The 25,431-nt window shown below is 40.1% G+C and overlaps 1 protein-coding gene across 3 annotated transcripts in view; it reads right to left on the reverse strand.

Moving 5' to 3' along the window:
• Positions 1-655: 655 nt before the first annotated feature.
• Positions 656-25,431, reverse strand: part of IGF2BP3 (insulin like growth factor 2 mRNA binding protein 3) — a 65,940-nt gene continuing 41,164 nt past the window's right edge. The window contains exons 4-15 of one of the 3 annotated variants that reach the window (XM_083705293.1): positions 21,689-21,740; positions 21,523-21,586; positions 16,125-16,409; positions 14,088-14,222; positions 12,851-12,973; positions 9,302-9,437; positions 8,556-8,639; positions 4,621-4,740; positions 3,379-3,453; positions 1,847-1,978; positions 1,611-1,724; positions 656-1,032 (exon numbers count right to left, since the gene is read on the reverse strand). In XM_083705293.1, the coding sequence (XP_083561419.1) occupies positions 931-1,032; positions 1,611-1,724; positions 1,847-1,978; positions 3,379-3,453; positions 4,621-4,740; positions 8,556-8,639; positions 9,302-9,437; positions 12,851-12,973; positions 14,088-14,222; positions 16,125-16,409; positions 21,523-21,586; positions 21,689-21,740 (1,422 nt within the window). In that variant the 3' untranslated portion in view covers positions 656-930. Of the gene's footprint in view, positions 1,033-1,610; positions 1,725-1,846; positions 1,979-3,378; positions 3,454-4,620; positions 4,741-8,507; positions 8,640-9,301; positions 9,438-12,850; positions 12,974-14,087; positions 14,223-16,124; positions 16,410-21,522; positions 21,741-25,431 lie in introns of all 3 variants that reach the window. The other 2 variants (XM_083705292.1, XM_083705291.1) reach the window with 2 other exon arrangements.

Genomic DNA, 25,431 nt, shown 5'->3' on the forward strand with positions numbered 1-25,431 from the left:
CGTTTGAACATTCACTGATTCCCTACCCACCCCCACCCCAAATGATTGTGTTGACACCCTCAGATATAATCAAAGACTCTATTTTTCCATCTCACTCCTGTCAGCCAGCAGTTAGAAGCAATCTACTATATTTCTTTCCCTTCCCCCACTCAATAAACTCTGTAGTGCTCCTGACTATTGGCTGATCAAATTTTTCTTTTTTTAAAAAAATAAAATGCTTAAGAACTATTAGCTTTATAAAGTATACAAAATACCAAAAAGAAAAAAAAGGAAAAAAGAAGAAGCAAAAAAGGAACAATTTCTTATTTGAGGTATTAAATGCCTGAGGTAGTTTAGTAAAATGCATATTTATCTTTTCATGCCCTGGCCAACACCAATGAACACTTCCCTTAGTTTATACATGGCAGTGTTATGTAAAAATGCAACCAAATGTTTAAAAGAAATGCCACTTGGTTAACATTGGGAGTAACACGTAACCTCGTTGTCAATGCCCTTGTTCTAAACCCCGCCCTCCCTCCCCAAACCCCACCCTCCAATTGTCTTTTCTTCTTTTACAAATGGACCTAGAAGAGCAATGCCTTTTCTTGTTAAATCAGTGAACTCAAAAGAGAAAGCTTCATTAAACCAAGTTCTAAAATTGCTGGGGAATAGCAAGAACAATAAAAGAAGACTAACAAGTTTATGTTAAACTGTGAGGAATAGAACAAAAGGGAAGTGAAGGGGTCCTTAAGTTTAAAGCTGGGTTTCAAAAGTAAGAGAGCCTAAAGAATACATTCTCAGAGACAGCATGCCAACTGTGGCCTGGTCCTCAAACAAGCGACTGGCTTTGTGAAACATCTGCATATCATTCCAACAGGTGCCCAGAACCTGTCCGTTACAGTCTCTCTCTTTGGTCTGGCATCTGTCTCCGAAGGGTCTTTTCCTAAACCTTTATTTCCGTCTCTGCTGTGGCTGTCCACTTTGCGCTGTTTTTTGTTGCTGCTGCTGCCTTCTTACCTGAGCCAGAATTTCCTGAATTTTTCGCTGGGCAAGCTGCAGAGAGTTAACAAAATTCCAACCATCACCTGTCATGTTAGGTTAACTTTTGTACCGCTTGCTTTCTCGTCTCTTTCTCTCCCCCCCCCCCCAATTATGTTATTCAAGTGCATTTGCGACTGTAAATACCTTCAAAATAAAGAAGACTGCAATTATAACTGTGCACAGCAGATAGCACATTTGGTCCCTGAAAAATGCTGCTACAATGATTAAACCGTTAAAATGTTCTCTCTCAACAGCAAATTAAGTATACCAGTACATATATAAAACCAGCCACATAAAAATCATTAACTTATACAGAACCAAATGTGTAAAAATGAGTTTTTGCTGCTCACCAAAAGACAGAAAGCGAGGGGACAGGACAGAATCCCACAATTTAAAATAATCCAGTATTTACTGATAGTTGAACTAGTAACAATATTTCCCCCTTGTTTTCTTGTCAGGACTACAAATGTAATGGTGACATTTCAATGGGTTCAAGGGGAAATTTCATGCCAGCTCATTTTTAACTAAATTTCTATTCTCATCTTTGGGGTACATCACTGAAAAAATCGAAGGTCTCTGTTTACACCTACCTGGCATGCATAGAAATGGCCAGTAATTTTCACAACCACCTGATCATTTTCATCTGGTGTCTGGTCACGTGGAACTACAACTTCGGCACTTGTCAAATTCTGAAGCTCATTTACCTGTGTAAAACAAATTGTACAATCACTGCACTGCTGTACCATGTTTTATAATATAAATTGGGGTTGCTTTTTAAAAAAAAAAAGTAATTGGTTTATTAGTCAACTTTTCGTCAGCTACTTGCCGTTTTGCCTCCTTTACCAATAACTCTACCAGCAGCATAGGATGGCACTTTGATATGAGCTTCAAGTTTCACTTCTTCCTTAGGTCCAAAGAAATTTTCTTCCTTAAGTTTCCCATAGATTCTTCCTTGGGCCTTTAAAATAAAATATATGCCAATCAAATCAGTCTGCCACTAAATTCAGCCCTACATACCAACCCCATGAAGCTACAGAAAAGATTACATTTCCTTTCTAATTCCATGTTATCAGCAATAGGCATAATGGTAGAAACAAATCTGAAGATTATGTTCAAAAAAAATTAAATTACAGTTTTGATAAATTCATACAATCATTTTACATTTTGGCACCTGACACAAATGACATCAGGATGAGAATGTACAAGCTTCTGGTGGTGACTAGAAGAGGGCGGAAGTAACTATTAGGAGAAAGAAAAGGAAAACCCCTAAACCACACCAGGAGCATTGCATTTGCAGCTATGGAAGCTCAGTGCAGAGAGACATGGAAGCACTGCTTCTGCGAAGGAGCAATTTGAACTGAGGACTGCAAATAACACTACCATGATTTTGCTGATTGGCTGCATTTAAAACAGTCACCACATAGTTTCTTCTACCTACATTTAAAAATGTTAACAGGTATACGCTTTTATTCTTAACATGATGGCAGAAAGTAAGGAGGAATTAAAGAACCTTTTAATGAGGGTGAAAGAGGAGAGCGCAAAGTATGGCCTGAAGCTCAACATCAAAAAAACTAAGATCATGGCCACTGGTCCCATCACCTCCTAGCAAATAGAAGGGGGAGAAATGGAGACAGTGAGAGATTTTACTTTCTTGGGCTCCACGATCACTGCAGATGGTGACAGCAGTCACGAAATTAAAAGACGCCTTCTTCTTGGAAGAAAAGCAATGGACAAACCTAGACAGCATCTTAAAAAGCAGAGCCATCACCTTGCCGACAAAGGTCTGTATAGTTAAAGCTATGGTTTTCCTACTAGTGATGTATGGAAGTGAGAGCTGGAACATAAAGAAGGCTGATCGCCGAAGAATTGATGCTTTTGAATTATGGTGCTGGAGGAGACTCCTGAGAGTCCCATGGACTGCAAGAAGATCAAACCTATCCATTCTTATGGAAATCAGCCCTGAGTGCTCACTGGAAGGACAGATTGTGAAGCTGAGGCTCCAATACTTTGGCCACCTCATGAGAAGAAAAGACTCCCTGGAAAAGACCCTGATGTTGGGAAAGATTGAGGGCACAAGGAGAAGGGGACGACAGGATGAGATGGTTGGACAGTGTTCTCGAAGCTACCAGCATGAGTTTGACCAAACTGCGGGAGGCAGTGGAAGACAGGAGTGCCTGGCATGCTCTGGTCCATGGGGTCACGAAGAGTCGGACACGACTAAACAACAAATGGAACATCACACATAAGCATCTTACTCAATTAACAAGGCAGAAGGGTTTTCTCCTTCTCTTGACTATGCATGTTTTGTCTTAAAACTATTAATGAAAGTCAAGATAGCACAAGAGCCAAACACTATACCTTGAACTGTGCCTCTGGTGGTCCAGTGATTATCACCATTCTTAGCTTTGCATCTGGTCCTTCGGCAGGTGCAATCTAGAAAAGAAGTGACAGATTAGGAACTTCTTGGATGCCCTCTCCTCACTACTCAATGAGATGAATAATAGGGTGGTGTTGTTTTTAAATGAAAACCACCACCATCTTGCTGTTCCAGTACAAATGCACTGGCAACATTAAGCATGGATATTAGTGTTAATGTTTTCCTACAAATTGTGAACCCTTATATGAGGGTACAAATCCACTGGTGATTGCTTTTAAAAAGGGAAATAATGTGCTCCTGATGTCAGTCAATCTTACTACTCCATCCAAGTATTTGTGATTATAGGCTAAGCAATACCACTTTCCTAAAAAATGGAGCTGGATAAAGCTGAGAGGTGAGATCATGGAAAATTTCAGTAGTGCCGGCAGAACTGGGGGGTGGAGCAGGAAGAGAGAGACAGGGAGAATGATGTATGAAGAGGTAAGATCACTAGTCAGATACACTGTATGACACAATCACTGAAAAAATCCTTTGAACAGTAACAGAGAAAAATTCTAACCAATAACCTCTTATCCCCACTTCAAAACAAGAAAGGTGAATGCAAGTCCTACCCACATACCCTCTGCTATGTTGGATCAACCATCAAGGCATACTCAGAATTGTTGATAATGAACTGTATTTATAGCACAATCCTATACTTGCCCATGCAAAAGTAAACTCCACTGATTTTAACAAGACTTACACCCAGGTAATAAGGGTTGCAGCCTTAATTCTAGAGAGTGGCTTTTCCAAACTGTAATCTCCTCACAGGCGAACTATACGCTCATCTTATTTTGAACTAAAAACATTTGAAGCAACATGAAACCCCCAACAGTTAAATTGCTTTCATGTTTGTTAACGAAAATCTAATTTTCAGCTCTGCACATTATGGCAAAATAAGCTTCAATTAAAAAACATGGCCCAAAGGTCTAAACCATCTTAAAGAACAAAAAGTCAAGCCCACCAAGGTGGCAGGTTTGTTTTTTTACAGCTTATATTTCACCCCTCAAAGAACTTCTAGAAACATGTTTGCAATTATCTTGTCTCTGAAGGAGAGAGTACCATTTACTGCTTTACAGTCAAAGCAGGGTGTCTAAGGTAGACGCAGAAACAGAGCAAACTTGCAGAAACTTGCTGACAGTTATAAAGATTGGGGATATTCGAAGTTATCAATTTAATATTACCTTAATAGATGCACCTGCAAAACGAGAAAGTTGTTTGATGTGTTGCCCCTGCTTGCCAATAATGGCACCCACTGCCAAGGCTGGGATGAACAGATGAACAGTCTCAGACTCTGGCTGTTGCTGGAATAGGTAAGTGGGGGGAAAGATCAGGCAATCTGAACGGTAGCAATCAAGCTGTAGCTGCCAACCGAAAGCAAACAGATACGCCTTATTTCCAACTACCATGTGTGGCTGAGTAGCTGTTTTCTATCAATGAAGAAATTCATTCTACTTGAAAGATTAAATCCACCAGGTTTCTAAATATGCAACTCTAGATTTTTGTGTTTTAAGAACTACTCACAAGAGGTTTGGAACAAACATAACGTAGCAAAAAAATTGCATTACATGATCAGCGGCAAACTTTAAGGTTACAACCAGATGTCAAGGAAATAAACTACTACCTGACTTTTAGAAGACTTCTGAAAGCAGCCCTATATAGGAAAGTTTTTAATATCTGATATTTTACTCTGTTTGATGTTTAAATTTATTGGAAGCTGCCCAGAGTAGCTGGGGCAACCCTGTCAGTAGGGTGGCGTATAAATAAAAATGTTTTATTATTACTAATGAAGTCTCTTGCGTGCAGCACCTGGATTCTCTTGGCAGTAATCCCATAACATTAAAAAAGGGCTTCATTGTTGTATATCTGTCTATCTTTTGTTTTGTTTAGTCATTTAGTCGTGTCCGACTCTTCGTGACCCCATGGACTGATTTATAAAGAATAACTGGTTGATTAAGGTGTTCTGCTATTTAATACACAATGATTTACAATGTCTGACATATTGGGTTGACATCTTTCTGTTAATACACAATTCCATTATTACCTCTATTGAAAAGCCATATGTAGCACAAAACAAATTGTTTTCCCAGTCATTTATTGTAAGAGATATCCCTCTGCACTCAGTTACTATGTCCAATACATCCTGAAGTAATCTTATAAAATGAGTTCATTATCTTTACTGAAGTCAGATTATGCAGACGTATTATGCTTCAGCTATATTTAAAAACAGAAAACCAAAGCACACAAAGAAAATCTAGGGAACAAAACCAAACACAAACTTCTTGGTGGTGACAGAACTTAGAGCACTAGTGTAGGCTCTGATTCACGTATTGAAAGAAGTACAAACAATATTGCAAGTAAACACATATAAAATAATCAGTTATGTTAAGCATAGCTAAAAGAATTTCACAATTTGTTAGCTCCAAAGGTTCCTGTGGAGGAATAAAAGGTTTGGATCAAACACCACACGTTTCCCTGTCATATATGTCACAATATGCATACTTATGCACTAGTAGAAACTCTTTGGTCTAAGCTCCTCCAATAGCCAATTCTAATAGTGAGTGCCAATAGGACTGGAGCAAAAACGAGACAACTGCTGGGGGCGGGGGAGAAGAACTATCACAATAGGCCCAGACCACCCATTAATAGCTCAGCTTGTTTGATATTATGTGATGTTGACTGTCAGTGTAAAAGAAAAGCTTCCGGAGAGATTACAGTGCGGACTAAGATGCCTTCCAGGACACGCAAATTTCTAGATGCCTAAGCCACAGTTAATACTTGTCTGCACAGCATTTTGAGTGGCAACATGAACACTGTCCTGAAAATCACCCCTCTTTTGAGTGACCATTTGTGCCACCAGGGTGATTTCTGGGTTAACATTTCTCAGAGGTTTTCAGGATGGTGGTGTATTCCACTTCCAGGATTCCAGACCCAGAATTTCCATGGAATCATGACCCAGAAGTGGAATGTGGTTTGGAGGGGGCTGGCATGCAACACTTTTTTTAAGCTGGGGGGCAGGGAAAAGCTTCCTCCCTTGTCTTAGTAATTACTAGGGCAAGCTACACCTAACACTTCAAAACCTTGGAAAATTTTCCCCTTTCCCCCTGTATTTTGGCACATTTCTATTTTGTCCCTCATTCCCATGAATGGACAAAATCAGGTACGCTGAAATTATCTGCATAGTTCTAGACAACATCTTTAGATGGTTCCCTCTTCTGCCTCGCTCCAGTTTTCTTCTTTTCTTAAATGTGCCTGTCATCTTTTGGCAAGCTCACTAGAACACAGTCTAGCTGGAACCAGCCTCTTATGTCAAAGGCAGGAGTTGTTTTGGGAGTGAGCACTGAGACTTTGCCTCCTATGGTATGAAACTGGAGACTCCCTTTCCAGCCCAGAGGACAGGCCCTCTTCCCATGCCGGTTGCTGTCCTCCCATCAAAGCGACTTTAGAAAGGATGTCTTTGGGGAGTAAACTTAATGCCCCAATTAGCTTCTCTTCTGTACTGCCAATGATACTAGTAGTTCCATCCCTTTCTGTTACCTCACACCACCATGTAGTGTGCTCTAATGTAACTTTTGAGGTGTTTTAATTATTTCACTGTACACCAACAACAGATGTAGGGAAGAACACAGGGCTTCTCACTGCATTTTTTATCTTCCCTCCTCTATTATAGAATCCATGTTGCTGTTGCATTAACGTTTCAATTAAGTGGCCTAAAAAATAAATAAACATGTTGCTCTTATAATATCTGAATTTTCTTGTTTCTAGTGTATTTTGGATTATGTAAGATGACGGTTGGAATGGCTATGCCCTAAAAGGCAGCCCTATAATCACATGTATGAGCTATTTATAAAAATATTAGTATATCGCTATATCATAAAGTTATATAAAAGTGGTTTACAACAGTAAAAACATAAAACTGCAGTAAAAGTTAAAAACAACTCAAAAACAAATATCAGTAAACCACGGTGGTAGGATGTACTCTTAATTGCCTGCAAAGGCATGACAGAATAGAAAAGTTTTCAGCAGGCGTCTGAAAATTGGCACAGAAGGCATCTGCTGAATCTCTATTGGCAGAGTATTTCACAGGACTGGGCTGATGACATTAAAGGCTCAGTTTCTCATTATCAAATGAACCTCACCAAGTCGGGGAAAGACCATTGACACTCCTGCAGATGATCTCAGTGATCCAGCTGGGATATCAGGGTTCTGGCAATCCCTGAGCTACCCTGGTCCTAAGTTTATCAGAGCTTTGTAAATTAATACAGGAAGTTTTAACAATTGTGTCACATTTTCTTGACCAGCAGCTCCCATCAGTAATCTGGTTGTTGCATTCTGCACCAGCTGGAATTTAGAAACCAGCCCCACATAGAGTGCGTTAAAGTAATCCAGCCTTCAGATTACCAACACCTGGACTAAAGTGGTCGGGCTGGTGGTATGAAGCTGGTTAAAGGCACTCCTAGCCAAAGAGGACACTGAGGCCTCTAGTGAGAAAGATGTACCCAGGAGTACCTGAAAGTGATCCACTTGTTCCTTCACAGGGAATGAAACCCCATTCACAAGAGGCAGATTGCCAATTTCCCAAACATGCAAATGTGTCAATGCTGTCCAAAGACTTGGCTAATTCTGTTAAAGGTGTTTCAGTTATTCACTTCCCCTTACTACTCCCTCTTATGTTGAATTTACACATTACTTAATACACTGCACACTAGAGGGATGTGCAGTTCTGTATCACTTGCCTTGCTTAACAAGATGTATAGGGAAAGGAATCACATACACCAACCTCAGGATTCAACACTAACGTCTGATCCACGGGGGACAGGGCTGGGCATGCCCTTATCATGCAAAAATACAAAAGGTGAGTCACCTACATATGATATCTGTTACAATAATTTTCATTCCTTCTTGTTTGTATGCTGCTCAATGGAATCTTGGATCAGAACACATGGTGAGGTACAACCTAGCTCCCTGTTACAATCTAATGATAAGCCCAATAATCACCTATAGGTACCAGTGATTCAAAACATGAAGAGCTATAACCAAGTGCCTGCAATAAAGGAAGATATATAATTACCCCAAATGGAGGATATGAAGAGGCAGCAGCAGCTGAAGCGACACCTACTGTGGGAGGTGGTATCCCTGAAGAAGAAGGTGGGAAGAGACCCAAGGCATTCAGATTTAATCCTGGAATTAAATGTGCTTGAAGCTGCAATGATACAGGAGATGATTAGCCACTCCCTCTTAATAACGTGCTCTTGTTCAAATTTCAAAATGTTTTAGCTTAGAGACATTCAACTTGGCAAACAACAAGTGTCAAAATCCTGTATCATTTTGTAAATGTTAAACATTAAGTAGGGCAGATGTCACTATTCTGCTAGAAGCAATTGTACTTTGACTCTATGAACCACTGTGTTAGCCAAAAAAAGAGGTTTAAATAAAATGCACCTTATGGTGCTATGGCAGTATTGCAAGTCAGATTAAGCAATCACTGTGAAATGCATGCAGCACGGCCAATAACAAACTCCTATTCGTTCAACAAATGTAATGAAACATTTTCCAGAAGCACCCTACAAGAGGGATGGGGAAATGGTGGCCCCATACTGTTGGACTCTGACACTCATCAACCCAAGCAAATGCAGCGAATGGCCAGGGATGATGGGTTTGATGTGTGTGTACTGAACTAGACTGGTTTTCCATCTGAAGGGACAAACATATGCATCAGTCTCTCTTTATGAAGCTGATGGTTGGGTATCAACCTGAATGCTTTCCTCCACTGAAGTAAAAAAGATACAATATATTTATTGGGAGGAAATCAAATAAATGACTAACTTACCCGCCTCCCAACCCCCAAATTAGAAATCAACTTACATTCATAGCAGCTATATCATTTTCATACGACTCCCTGATTTTCTTCATTATTTCTTCCTCAGCCTTGGCACATGTTTCAATACTGCCTTTAACTGTAATGGTCCTTTCTGGATTATAGAGCGTCAAGTCCTGTAATCTACAAAGCAGAAAGCAGTCAACTGCTATGCATGTAATGGTTTGTATTTAAAGCTGAAACAGAAAGTAATTATACCTTGAAAACTTCAGAAATGCACTCTATGGAATGTGCACAACCGAATTATCCTAGCTGCTGAAGCCCCAAGGGAGAGGTAGTCCCTGAAACTGTTGCTTGTGGGATCCCATGGCCAAGACTGCCTGCAAGCCAGCCCTCCTTCAGACATTATAGCTGGGTGTTACCAAACTACTAGTTGTTGGAGCAGGCACAGCCTCCTTCGAGAACCACATTTGGCCAGAGCAACATGCCAAGTAAGCAGAACTAGATGGCTCAAGGAAGGAGCCTTCTCCTGGGCAGCAATCTAATGGGAATAATCTGCCTGTCTACGTTTCTATATTTGCCCTGCTGAGGTGTCTCTAATAAGGCAGCAAAACATACATACATACATACATACATACATACAAAAAACCACCCATGGATTGCAGATATACTGTTCAGATTTAAAGGGGCACTTTCCCCATCTCCACTCAGAAAACAATTGAAAAAGGCACTCCTGTCTATTCCCTTCCTTGAATTTCAGCCAAAGAAAATGGAGAAGAGCTTAAATAACAGTTAAATGGTTGAAAGGAGGATGAAAGTGTGTATTTTTGTTTCGAGGGGGTGGAAACGAAATGGCAGATGCAACAAAATGGTGGTGGAAATGGGCACTAAAATGGTGGGTGGACACCAGGAATAAAAGTATAACACTATCACACACACATCACACTCAAAGCTGAGGCAGACAGAGGAAGAAAACACAAGTTGAAACGATGGAGGCACAAGACAGAAATTACGTTGAGAATAACTAGTCCGAGGAGAGCATACATGAGGCAACAGCAACCATGACTGAATTCAATGGAGGCAGGAAGCAAATCACAGCATCATTGCAGCATCAACCTACTTCCAAAGTGTTTGTTCCTGCCTTGACCATAAGGTGGAGTCCAGCTAGCCAAAGAGAAATAGCAGAGCCAAGAATGCTTCTAGCCCCAGGAGGCGAAGGAGGAGTCCGAGCTTTTAGTCTTTGCTAGTTTAAAGATAGCCATATGTATGCTAAATGACAATCACTTCTCAAATCAGTTTACTGTTTAGCGAAGAACACATGGTTGCATACTAGTACATCAAACACACAACATAATTTGTTGCGATTTGTGTCTTAGTGTTGCACAATGATTTGCATTTTTGTTTAAGATATATGTGTTGAATTCAATTTGCTACAGATGAAAAGGACTTCACAGTTCATTTCATTTGTATTGCTACCAGTCATAAACTTGGCAAACAACAACAAAAATCCAACAAAACATATATAGTTCAGACAGAAATGAAATGTATCTTATTTATAAACATTTGTTAACAATCTTCGACCGCAAGACACCAAGATAAAATTACCTTTCCTGTCCTATAAAGCAAAAGGCTCCAAATCACCTGGCACCCCATTTTCCCAAGCGTATTGTCAATTATTAAAACAGAACTGATCCAAGGGATATTTCAACTACAGCAGAACATTACAATAAATTTATAGGATGTGATCTGGTAAACTTTTTTGGGGTATTTCCCATAAAGCAGTGATGGCCAAACTTGGCCCTCCAGCTGTTTTGGGGCTATAATTCCCATCATCCCTGACCACTGGTCCTGTTAGCTAGGGATGATGGGAGTTGTAGTCCCAAAACAGCTGGAGGGCCAAGTTTGGTCATCACTGCCGTAAAGCAAAAGCTTTAAGTTTCCAACAGAGTAGGAAAAACCCTGCCCGAAAAGAGTAAGGATTGGTAGTTGCTCTTATTTGCTGATGAAATGGTCAAAATGCATAATTGCCTGAACTCCACAGAAGCAGGGCTTTAAAGCAATTACAGCAGCCTTTCAAGACACTAGAATGGAGGACTGGACTCACTGAACAGTGCTACTTCTCTCCAGAGACAAGAAGTCCTATGAAAATGTTTCTTGTATCAACTAGCATCTCCAAAAAGGAGAAAAATGTGGAAAGAACAGTGGGGACAAAAGACGTGTTCTTCCCCAAAGACTCTTGAGGAAGGCTGGCTTGAGCTCCAGGTGGTACCACAGTCAAGGAAATAGAGTGGCAAACCAAAAGCCCCTAGCAGTCACTGGAAAACGTTTCACAAGAACAATAAGCTAAGATGAGTCATCAGGCTGTCCTTCTGTCTTCTGAAGGTATTCTGTTCTCTTTCCAAGGAGGATCCAAGTAAAGGCACCAGATCCAGATCACTCTACAAGCATGCAAAACATGTGAACTGTTCTCCTAAGGACTGGGATAAAAGCAGGAGACACAAACCTATTGAGAAACACAGAATAGCCTACATGAATGGCAGGCAGATCTGTCTATGTAGAAAACACAAAGATCTTGCAGAATTGACAAGAGGCTGGGATTCTTTGAGCCAAAGTCACTGCAGCCTGGAACAAAACTTTTGAGGATTGTCAGCTTCCAAGGACAATGGGCATATGGGTGAGAGTGTCAGGTGCAACCTCCATGAAAGAGGTCTGTGGACAGTAAGCAAGGCAGAAAAAGGGACCCCCATTTTGCAAAACTGAAGATACGCCTTATTCATATTTTAGTAGCTGCCTAGTGTCAAAAGAACCAGTCCGTGGAGAAGGATGTTTAGAAGGCCCATGGATAACTTCCAATGGTCAGTAAGATTTCATTGTATAACCTTCTCCCCAGGGGATACTACTATTGCCCCTTTGGGTCTCAATAGATCCGATCCCTGTTGGGGCTCTTGTACCATTCCTGTGTATTCCAAGACTCTTAAACACCTTTATTAAGACAGACCACAAGTTTTGAAACCCTATTTAAACAGTGGCCCTGGCCCCAAACTTATTTAGGACTAGATCTGGGGTGGTGGTTCCCAAGTCAGGTGAACCTGATGTTCTCTGGATCAGTGCCATGGGGCAAATTGGGGGAGGTGGCGGTTGTGCCTTAATAAATATTTTTTATGATAGTATTTGTAGACAAGGGAACCCAAAGGACTTAACATGCAAAATACGTAAAACACGCAAATAAAAATTACTATAAAAACACACACAAAAGGACGTAACATACTGAAGACAACTAGTAAGTAATTTCTATGCACAGCCAAATATATTTACTGGAATTAGCAATGCTTTCAACACAGGGACACTAGCTTTCAGGAAACCTCACTGGTCATTAAACTAGTTCTGATAAAAACACCATTTAAAGTTGCTGGCTCATCATATGGCTTCCTAGAAAAGGTTTCATCCTATTCTCAGTAAAAAGTGGATTTGGGTGTTGATTTATGGATCTGTTAATTTGTATTAGCTGTGGCTGAAACTTGGGGAGGAAGCTCTTAAAAAGTGATAGCACTTTTTAAAAACTAAGATATACCATTTCACAAGAATTGAATACTTACGGGGATATTGTGATCTTAGTGTCTGTGTCCTGCTCGATTTTCTTCAAATTCCTTCCTTCTTTGCCAATGAGGCGGCCAACAAAATTGTTATGTGCTAGTATCTTCAAGGGAATTTCTTCTGTACTGTAAGCAGTCCAGAGAATTGAATGAACTCAAGAGTCACATAATTCACTATCAGTAACAAATCAAAAAGTTGAGTCATTCTCCAATGACTCAGGGCTCAGACAGTTAACCATGTAATCAGGAGCCTCTTAAACTGTCATGATAAATTCCTCTAAGTCAAGAAAAAACCTGCTTGATTTCCTCAAGTGTAATTAATTGTTCTGCTTAATCCATAGGAATAACTAATGGAAAAGGCTGTTTTACAGAAGGAACTTTTCTGCTATTTCCATGACCCTTGAGTGGGATTCCTTCACACCTATTAGACGCAGATTCCTTCCATCTCTGGGTAGAAAACAGAGCAGGCTGCATCTGTTACACTTCATGTATTCTCAATTACCAAAGAAAGCTCAGTCGTCTTTTCTACCCAACAGCCACTGGCATTCTTGGACACCAGTTTGAGGGTGGGGTGAGAGGAAGAGGAGAATGAATTTGTCAACAGCCGTAACGGCATTTGCTGCTTTAGTTTCAACTTGATACAACAGAGCTTAAAGCAAGAACTCAGGTGTATTCCTCTCTTCCAGCTTACAAGTGAAGAAAAACAGGCATGAAGTGTGGGAAGAGAGAAGGCTGCCCTTCTCCCATAGGTTTCTTCACAAAGGATATTTGTCTTTCATTTGCTGCATGTTAGGTTTGAATACCATAACAATTACTTCTGCTACTAGTTATCCGGCTTTTCAGACATTATTTACCTAACTTTTGCTAGGTGGCCTGGGAATGGCTCACTATGGAAGTCTGTATGCCTGGTTCAGGAGTATCATTCCTTACCATCAAATGTCAGGAATTTATCTGAAAAGTAAGCAACCACCCATCCTCTTACATTTTCTTTTAACTGCACAAAAAGGTGCTGAAAGGTGTAACGAACAAAAACCTATTACTTTTCTGATTCAGAATTGCTCACCAGTTGTCTTCTGCTATTTTATCATTATATTACACACATAAACATAGCACAAGGATCAAGACCTGACATTCCTGTGGGTTCACTTTTCAGTTCCATTCTTACAAACTGTCAATTATCTACTTCAGACGGACTATTAAAAAACCCAATGACCTCTTAATAAAAGCATTCTTTACTCACAATTTAGTATCTTGCGCTTCCTTCTGCATTATCTCCATGATAATTTTACAAGCGGTTGAGCACCCTTCTGGAGTAGAATGGATCGTAATTGGTTTTTCAGCAGCCCCTGCATTTTCTTTACGATGAATATCAATTCTGCAAAGAAAGAAAAAGTAGTAAAAATTGTGCATTCAGTCTTGAGAAAGCAGTCTTGAGTTCTGCTTTGGTAGATAAAATTGCCTATGAACTTGGGGGCCTTGATACAGTTCAGCAACAGCTGATGGTTCCAGATGTGGATATGCATCCTCATTCATACAAAAAAAACCCACATCTATCCTGTTCAGTGGGGCCCAGATGAATATTGTAATACAAAAAAGAGTGGTCATCCATCATCAGCTGTGCATGCATGCAAAAAACAATTTCTGTACACATTTCTTACAGCATCAGAACAATGGCAACTCTAAAGAAAGTCATTCTATTTAAAGTTTGAGTATCCAGCAAAATTCTATAAAATGATATTCACTCACTACAATAAAACTGGATAAAGCAACACATTGCTCAAACTGTTAACTTCATGGGCAGTTTCACTAATATATTATATCAAGGGACTGTCCGCATCTTGTTACGCCCTTCTATAAACCACTACCTTCAAGCTCTTTCTCTGTTGCAAGTGACAAGACAAGTCAAACTTTGGTCAGTTGCTTGTCATTCATTTCACTACTTGTACCACTGCTCTACTACAAATCCTCCAATTCAGTTGAATGTCTTACTTAGAAGTTCTGAAATAACCCCAGAGCACTAACATGGCTGTATAAATAAAAATCTGCACTGAGTTGAAATACAAAGTCTTGATTTCTTTGGATAGAATCCCTTGACTAAGTTTTAATGAGAATCTATTACAGATCCACACCGGCCCAGATAAGACACTGGACCTACCCTACAGGCTTGGCATGCTCTTCCCCTCTTCTCCTGCCTTGTCCTTGAAAATCCCTCCCTCCCTTCAAATCCAAACTCCTCTTCTTCCCTCCCTTCTTCAATTCACATTTTAAGTATGGCTCAACATACAACAATTACCACTAACAGTAGGTAGTCACTAAACCAAAAACTGAAACCAGGATGAGAAAGTGATACTAGCAACTGTGGGTGGAGCAAAATAAAATATTTTGCAAAAAACCAAGCAGTTATATTAAATGATATTTTAAACAACCTGGTTTAAAAAGATATCTGAATGTAATGCAACGTTTGGCTTGGTCATGTTTGTAACATAACGGCCAGGTGAAGACATAAAAATACTGAGTGGATAATAACGTAGTGATATCCCTCCATGGAAAATGGCCAAAGCAAGTAGTACTTGGCTTTCACACACTGGCCCTGACCACCAAAATTAGCAATGCTAACAACTTGGATGTAAAGGGTAAGAGTACAAGGCAGGCTTCATGTTGCCCATCCCTGCTGCTATATAACATCAATCTTATTTCACATACTGTACTTCTTTTGACAGTTCTGTTTCACTTTCATTAGCCGAGGCCTCAGCACTCATAGCATCAGTATGAAATATCCCCAATACTGATCTATTTTCTCAAATTTGGTAATATACCGTAAAGCAAAAGTTCACAACAATAGTACTGAGGCATGCCTGGTCAGGACCAGAATCCTTGCTCACATGACCTGCTGAACAAGATCCAACAGAAAAGAGTTCTTCTCTTCCTATATATTACCACACCCCAATTGTTAAACTACAGTCATACCTCGGGTTAAATATGCTTCAGGTTGAGCGTTTGCAGGTTATGTTCTGAAGCGACCTGGAAGTAACGGAACGCGTTACTTCTGGGTTTCGCCGCTCACACAGACGCTCAAAATGACATAACGCGCATGCGCAGAAGCGGTGAAACACGACCCGCGCAGGTGCGTGTTACGTTCTACTCAAGATGTGAATCGGGCTCCGGAATGGATCCCATTCGCATCCAGAGGTACCACTGTATTGAACTATTTTATTATCAAAACCTCAGCAACCATGAAATAAAAAACACCCTAGAAAGATGTGATGGGACAACTTACTTAGACTGTGTCTGCTTTGTGATGTTCCTTATGGTGGCTCCTTCTTTTCCAATAATGGCTCCTACAAACTGGGTAGGAACCAGCATCCGTAGTGGAACATCAGACTGTGGTTTTTGCCTTGTACCTGCGCCAGGCGAACCTTGCCTGGGAGGACCCCTCTGCCCAAATCCACGTCTCCCCTGTGGATGCTGTTGAGGAGGTGGCTGCGCTGCCATTTCATCAGGAATATATGCAACTTTCAGTGAGTAGTTTTCAAGCTGGAATCCGTTCAGTTTTTCTATTGCTCTGTACAGGTTTGCAAGGAAGGGAAGATTTTGTAAGTGGGAGCCGGCAGAACAAGAAATCATTATGCTAGGCATTTTCACTCACAAGTAACAGACCCAAACCACAGAGATCATCATAGCCTTCCATTCCTACAGTTTTAAACTGTAAGCTTGTAGGGAGAGCTCTAGTATTTTATTCACCATCATGTAAAACATAATAATGCCCTTGAAACAAGCACTTGAACCATGAAATAGTATTTGTTCTTTTCATTATTTATTTAACAATCCTATGATTTCCCATACTGTGAAACAAGGACCTCAAAATATCAGGATACCTGGGGTCAAGTGGCACGGCCTAATGACCAAATTTCATAATTTGCACTATGGATTATATTGGTTCTGCTAACTTTCACAAGCCCATAAAGCACACAAGCCTTTAAGGACTGGAGAACAATTCCTTCTGGAATCAATTCAGGCATGCTAATGGAAGCCCCCCTCCCTCCTGCTTAAATACAGTTCTTTCTCTGCGGTTCCTACAGTTTTCGACCTCTGCTAAAATCTGTCACATTTACGTGCGTGACAAGTGTGAGTTGCTTTCCCTACAACTGTAAAAAAAGGTGTTAGAAGTAAACATACCTGAAAACAACTCCTTTACCATCATATTGTAAATATCTATGGTAAAATCCTGAAGTAGTACTTAACCACCTCAGCAAATGAGTAAAATCCTCTTTGAAACACATGAGTGTGATCTGGTCTTCAGAAGAAGTGAGGTATAGAGATGAAAAAGAGGTTTCAGTTAGAAACTGAACTCTGACTTTTATCACACCACACAATCTTCTGTACGTGAGTGAACAACTGACAGCTCAATTTTATACAGCGTTTGGCACACTCATAGGGATGGGAAACTGAATAAGGCTGGGACTCTAAAATGACCTTGGTGTACAAAAAGATCCAATCTCAATGTAGGAAAAGGCATGGCCAAATCCTTTCTGGTTAGCTGTACTGAGTTTAAAGTACAACTGTATGGAGTACTTGAAAGCAAATAGCAACAAACATCTCTAAAACCACAAATGACCAATTTCAGGAAATTAAGGGAAGTTAAAAGTTTCCATAGCAACTGAGCTGCTCCCGAGTAGCATGCATTATAATAGAATTTTAACATGAACAAATATGATGAAAGATTTAACTGTTTAACTGTTCTCAAAATTCTTATGTTTTCAGGGGAAGGGGAATTGTTTGGTTGTCTTATTTTCCCTATCCCTAAAGGTCAGCAAACAAGGTGACATTTTAGACAGTGCAATCCTATTCATTCAGAAGTATACTTTCAAAAAGATGTCTTACAATTGCCACCTGGTCACGTTGTCTTCTGTCACTATTCACCATACACAGGGTACAAAAAGAAGAGGGCTGGGGCAGACTTCAAGCACCTTAGCAAACAATTTAAAAGCCTTCTTCAATAGTGGGATTTTTGTCATGGCCTGAAGTGGGCAATGTTGGACTAAGCTTCAGTGCTTCAAAATCAATTCTGTAAGCATGAAGAACCTTACAAGAAGGGATTGTTGACTGCCTACCACTCTTCCATGTATTCCCATGGTCATACAGGAGAAACTCTAGAATGCTTTCCCAACATATAGAAAGGATGATTGTTCAGCGGCAGAGCACATGCTTTGCAGAACATCCCAAATGGAGCTATGCTGCTGAACAATCAGACCTGGGATAAGGCAGCATCCTATGTTCCAATGAATATATCACTACTTATGTTTTATTATTAACATACTTTGGAATGTAGAATGGTTTGTTTTTATCTCCTCATGGCCAGAACTCATATTTTCTGCCTTTTGAGACCAGTGCCCCCATAAATGACTTGCTAGTGCTAAGCGGATGGAAATACATGTTTACAGAATTCCAGCAAACTGATGGAAGAAAAAGTGCTGCTTATCTATATCAGGGGTCGGCAAAGTTTACCTCGCCTGGGCTGGTTCACTCCAGCGGAGATCCCTCTGTTGGCCAGATCGTGCCCCCGCAATTTACGGCATCTGCGCAGACACGATTTCCAGTGTCTGTGCTGATAAGATTTCCGTTGCCACAGAAGCAAGTCCCTGCATCACGCTGGTTTAGCACAGAGCACGGGGACACGCTAAGCGGGCAGCTCGGTTCGAGGATGGCTTGTGGGATGGTTAAACCACCCCCGTGGGCTGCTTGTGGCCCATGGGCTTTAGGTTGCCAACCCCTGTTCTATATAGACCTGAGTTTCAAATTGAGGTCCCTCAGAAAGTTGGTTTCTTTCAATCTGGGTGGTTCTTCTGCAAAGCAGATCGATGAACAACTAAGTGCATGATCCAGCCACAGTTAAGTTCTTTTAAAGACCCATTTCTTAAAACTGGAAAACTGAATGCATGTTTGACTTCCACTGAAATCAGTGGGATTCAAATACTGGATTTTGTGCTGGAGTGTATGTCCAAGCTGGTGGGCTCTCCTTTACTGGAGGTTTTCAAGCAGAGGTTGACCACCTGTCATGTATGGTCTAGTTGAGATTCCTGCACTGCAGGGGGTGGACTAGATGACCATCAGGATCCCTTCCAACTCTACAATTTGATGATTCTATTATCACTTTTGCCTGAGGGAATGCAAAAATGTTGCTTGCGCGCGCACGCACACACACACATGGATATCAGCCAAAACACATGCCTCAATAATTTGCCCTTTTAATGTATCAGGATGTACTCACTTTTAAATAAGTCAGTGGGGAATGAAGTGATGTCTTGTATATAATAAAAAGGAGTCAGTTACAGATTAGAGTTTTTAGACACAGCAGCGAATAGCACCCTTACTCGCTTTCTCCAGGCAGGGCAAGGAGCCAACCAGACTTGGCAAACTCACTCTCTGCCTCTTTTGCTGCTCACACACACACCTGCTGTGGGGCTGCACCTGGTTGCCTAGAGGCAAGTGCTACTTCCCCACAAGCAATCATGTAAATAGCTAATTGCAATATTGCATAAAGGCGCATTAAGCTGTCAGTTGGTTAGCACTGACCAATTTGTAGCATTCAACAATTCCCTTCATGGTGTATGATCCAGAACAGATCTCATGGGAGATGGGGTGCTTTTCTCCACACACACAACTGGTCTCAGTATCGCCTTTGTAACATTCTTACATGAAACTAACAGAACAGTTCTTGAATTCCTTCTCGGTTTTCCAAGAGGTTCTCATTTTAATTCTTTTGTAGTGGTTTAGCAGGACAGTGAGAGAGTAGTTTAGGTATTTTATAACTCCTGCTTCAGTTTAAAGCTTGCATTCCACAGCAATGCAGCTATACATTTTCCTAGAGGATGTTACACAACAGGTGGGAGGATGGAACAACTGTCAAGAGCAGCTTATTTCAAAGCAACAGCACAGTAAACAAGACACTCAAGGCAGTGCAAGTTTTGAAAGAGACAGACTATTACTGTATCTTTTAACTTATTTGTTTTTATGAAGTTCATGTGAAAGTGAGGGGTGGGGAAAGAGAATAATTATGCTCACAGGATGCAGAATTCTATCCAAAGTGTCTATATGAGAAGGTACACTTATACATGCATTTTCTGCATCCAATTTAACATAGCAGATTGGTGGAACATAGAGCAGGAATTTTAAAATGCTGCTGAGGGGGGTTGTTATATGGTCCTGTCAGTCAGTCCCGGTCACCAGCCTAGCTGCCACATTCAGGATTACTTGTAGTTTTGGAGTCACCTTCAAAGGAAGCCCCATTGTAGAGTGCATTGCAGTAATCCAAGCAGGAGATAACCAGAGCATGCACCATTCTGGTGAGACAGTGCGCAGGCAGGTAGGAACCAGATGGAACTGGTAGACAGCTGCCTTGGATACAAATACAGGGCAAAAGACCCAACTTGCCTTGTCACAAATAAAAAGGTGAGTCCACTCTAGTGCTTTGTCAGAGGCATTTTCCTGACTGCTACCAGGTCACTGAATCAATCTAAGCCAGTGATTATTGAGTTTCAAATTTACAGAACTCTGATCTGACCATTTTTAGCTCAGTCCATTGGATCTAGGCAAGGCTACAACTAAGCTCATCAAATAAAATCTTCATAGCTAGTGAGAATGGGAGTAATAATACTCTAAACACCGATGCTGTCCAGTTATCTCTGGCTATGCAGCTTTGAAGGTGTGAGATGTTCTAGCATTCAATGTTGGGCTAGAAAATTATCTTCAACTGTGACCGGGGTATCTTTTTATCAACTCTCCCTTTTGTTGTGACCTGCTCATGAGTCCCGACAACTTTGCTGTTGCTGCAGAGGCTAGACAATGCACTACAAACCAAAACACATTACACTAGAGCTCAAGCATCTGGGCATAAATAAAACTGATGTTTTATCCTTATAAAACCTTTGATCCTGCATATCTCAGAGACTTTTTCCTCACTTACGTGCCACTGTGACCTTTAAAAGCACTCTCTTGACTTTACTTACAGAGAGGCTATTTTAAAAGCAAGGGCATGTAAATATTGTTCCCAGTGGCTGCCTACTACTATGGAATTCGCTTCTGCAAGAGACCTAGCAAATTTTGAACCCTGATCATTTTGCAGAATACTTTAAAATTTTGCTTGAGCTAGCGTTTAAGAGCCAAGGTTAAAGGCAGACCATTTTGGGTGACGGCAGAAGTTTTATATCATAATGTATATTTCATCAGACATGCTGTAAAGCCACTGATAAATGTTAATACCCTCTCCCTGACCCCTCAGAATGAAACAGAATACTATGAATGCTCAGACGATGTAACAAGCTTACATTACATCCAATTCTGAAATCCTCGGATATATTAACTAGAAATTAGGAACAGGATTAATCCTCCAAAAGGTATGAAAAATACTGGACTAGAAGACTTGTGTCAAACCAGAGATATAAATTGTATTTTTACATATACATTGCACAAACTTTTATGGCATTTTCCACAAAAGCCAATTAAGATTTCTATCAGCTTCAATGGAACTGCCATTCAATCAGACAAGAAGTTACGGAAATTACATTAGCCCACAATTTTGAATTTTAGTCCATAGAATTGAATCTTATAGCATAATCCTAGACACGTTTAGTCTGATGTAAGTCTCAGATATAAAATCCAAGTAAATAAACACTTACTGTCTGGCCTGATCCTTATTGCCATATGTTACATTAACTACTGCAGTCTCTGTCTCCGTATTCACTAGAAAAAGAAAGGAAAGGAAAAGGGTTATTATGGGGGCGGGGCGTAATTTCATGCTTACGTCCCTAAATTTTTTCTTTAATTGTCTGACTTTAGTGTTACCTTGCTCACAGTTCTCCACTGTTCCATACTGTGCTAACAATCCGTCTAGCACCTGTGAAAAAGGAGCACATTAAAATTAGTTTCTATGGTAGCTGTATGTGAAAACAGCCTGTAAGAAACCCCAAATTATGTTTGCTTTTTACAAAGCTATTGGGTATGGCTTTCCCCCGAACCGCCCGAAAGGTTCTCCATCTTGTGTTCTCTATTTGAACTCCAAGTATAGCTCAAGGACTAGCAACAAAATGAATGCATACAACAAACCTACTGTGAAAACTAGCATTTACAGTAAGTCAGTCAGTTCTCCATAGCTATGAATGGGGGAAAAAATCTAGACAAGAAGAGAAAACAGAATAAAATACAAACAAAACAGGAACTAGTCTGGTTGGTGTAATGGTAAATTTACAGTTCTCTGCTCTAACTCCTTTGCTCCTATATCAGTCTTTCAATTACTCTTTATTATATAATTTTGGTCCTTATAGTGAAATTGTTAAATTATATTAACAACAACTATCATTGTGCGAATAAAACTGAAAATGCTCATTAAACATAAAAGTTGAATCGAAATAAGCAACCCTTGAAATATTTCAAATGCACCTAGTGTGTTCAGTTTTTGTATCTACTACTTACTAAAAGTCATGTGGTGCAAAAAGTACTTTACAATCTTTATTTTATAAACATGTTCACTCAGTGAGATGTACTGTAATCCCACTAATTTGAATGGATCTTGCATGGTAGTTAATATGTTTAGGACTGTATCATAAAGTTATTAACAAGTGAATGATATCATTTAAACATTTTCACTGACATCTGAATAAGAATTTACTTGTGTATGCCTGGAATGTAACCTTTCAAGTCCAACCAACCTACAACATCTTTGTTAATCATACTCAGACTAAATTCAGCAAGAATTGTAAGAATATTTCGTTAGGTACAATGCCAAAGTACTTGGAAGGACTTTAAAACACCTCAGATTTTAGCATAACAAAAGTTACTTATACTTTAGCCCTCTTATTTTAAGATTCAAACGACCCCTTTAAAAAGGAAACAATTTTTTGGAAATACAGCTTTTTGCCCCATAAGCATTAGGCTACTTTAGGGCTTGCTAGCCTGTTTAACTGTTAATTTTACTTATTTTAATTGTTTTTAACTGTTCTTATTGATAATTTTAATATTTCTTGTAAATTGCTTAGAGGTTTCGGAAGAAGGTGACTGATGTTTCAGTGTTGCTCCGACCACTTGAAAGCTTGTGAAAACAGAAGGCTTATGTGCCATAGCTCCTGGGTGGTATATAGATTTTGCTGAATAAAAATAAATGAAAAACCACCACGCCTGAAGCAACATGTATATGAATGCATTAGAAACCCCTTCAGCATTAATTAAAATTAGCTCTTGCATTCTAGATTCTTTATACGCTTGAAGTTTCCTTACACACTTTTCATACTATCTAGCTCCTGCTTCCTGCTTGATTTGGACATACCCCCCCCCCCAAATCACTCTGCATTTTATTTCAAACAGCCAAATCTTCTCGCTCTACTTTGAGACAAGCTAGTTTTGTCTGAACTCCTCATCCGCCTCCCTATCACCACGTGCAGCCGTGTTGGGCAACGAAAACCAATTTTCTAGCCAAGTTGGTAGTGCGATAGCAATCCTGATGAGCAGCTGAAAAGAAAAGTTTGTTTGTATAAATATTTACTCCAGCTAGAAAATAATTCATTCCTTTTTTATGAAGGAACTCTGGCTTTGTCTACATTGGGTCTCCTCCTCTTGTTATAACACAGATGCCTCTTTCTTGCACACAAAAAGCTGCAGTCTTACACTGTGGACTTTGATTCATCAGACTCTAAAAGCCAACCCTTGACTGTTATAAACAGTACTATCCTACACCAAAACTCTAGGGGAGTTAATATTTGGAGTGTTTCAATTCAAACCCAGTTTTCTCATTCATTTTCATACATATCTATATCTATATCTATATCTATATCGAGTTATCACACACATGGAGTGATCTTATTCACACAGTTGTTGCCAAGGTGTTATGAGCATGGTTGTCAGCTGAGCAACTTAAAACTATAGCACAGGGTCAACTGAACACATGAAAATCAATGAAGGCTTTAAAAACTACAATATAGACTAATATTAAAAAGGAATACCATAAGCAAAACTATGCTTTCAAGCTATACTGATGAAACAATACTTGGATCATTTTTAACAGCTTGTTTAAAAGGCAAGCCTACACATTTTTACACTGGCATTCTTAAAATTTAATGCTAGACCACAGAACTAAAGTCTAGAAATGGGAGTAATGGAATAAGAACATCCAAACGTACTTAGTGCATACTTGTAATTTAATGGAAAACTAGTGATGATAGAGAGTGGTAGTTATGTCAGGAAAAAGAAGGAAAAAAACTCTCACATGTAGCAACTTGGTAGGCAAAAATGGAAGTTTGGAAAAATACATTTTACTGAACTAGCAGAATCACAGAATTGAGGAGTTGGAAGGGGCACAGAGGGTCATCTAGTCCAACCCCCTGCAATGTAGGAACTGCAAGACGTGGCTCCTCATCCAATGTGAAACCTACTCAACTTTGCAAATGCGCTAGCAGTTTTCTTGCTGCACAGGGAGTATGCTCAACATGAAATGCGTAGCTGGCCCACTAGTTGATATCTGCATCAAACCAAATTTTTCATGAATAGGATAGATAAAAGTTTTGATGTATATAGAACTGGTCTTTATACAAAAGGAGATACTGGCTGGAGAAAAGCTGCCTACACAGGAAGCCATTATAGTTGTGGCAGCACAAACTTCCAGATTTTTGTTGAAGCTGCACCTTTCTTCTTAAGGGAGGGATAGTATACAGCAGTAGCAGGACTGGAGGTAACACCACAATCCCCCTACCCCTTATAGACCTTGTGAAGAAAACCAATTTGTTTGAACTGCTTTTAATGGATATTGTGTCATTCGTATTGTAATGTATGTTGCAATGTGTTTGATGGGGGAAGTCTGGTAAGGTGAACTTTGGTTTATCTGTCACTGAGGGGCCTTAAGTGACAGTTGAGTAGGGGTTGGAAACAGAAGTCTCAGTATGCAAAAGAAGGATAGAAAGTATGCATAGTATCCTGGTGGTTGCGGCTCATAATTCTTATTGTGACTGGCTGGAGCTAGACTGGGGGTTTGGAGGCAGAAAAAATGAATATATGGCTGGGTGCTAGTCAGTCAGGGTCGGTTTGTTTTGGTTGATGGTTGGCTTCTGTGGTAAATGCAGAAGAAGATGACAACGACCAAGAGAAGAATTGAGGAAGAAGGAAGAAGACCTGAAAGGAAGGCAGAGTGACTAGGTAGCCTAAGACTTACTTGGGTAGCTGAATCACCTGGTATGGATAATGAGAAGATAACCTGTCTATGAAGAGCAGAAGTGAGAGGCAGTATGGAATACTAGGCTCTGGTGCTTGGCAGGAGAGGCAGAGAAAAGAGTCCACAACAGGACAGCAAAAACAGACCTTTGATTCAATAGGTCAAGTAGGGTTTGAAATAGAGCTCTCAAATGTATTGGTGGGGCTTAAATGGGGTGCAGTAAATACAAGAGCAGTCTAGCAGAGGAGCTTTCATAATGACTGGTTCCTCTAAGCTCTCTTAGTTTAGTAACAGTAGTGCAAAATAAGCTGTTGGCATTTAAAGCAACAGTAAGAAGTTATCAATGTGTTTACCTGGGCTCCTTTGGGAGGAAAGGCAGGATAGAAATTTA

Source organism: Podarcis gaigeae (genome assembly GCF_964106915.1).
Source record: "Podarcis gaigeae genome assembly, chromosome: 12".
NCBI classification, from domain to species: Eukaryota; Metazoa; Chordata; class Lepidosauria; order Squamata; family Lacertidae; genus Podarcis; species Podarcis gaigeae.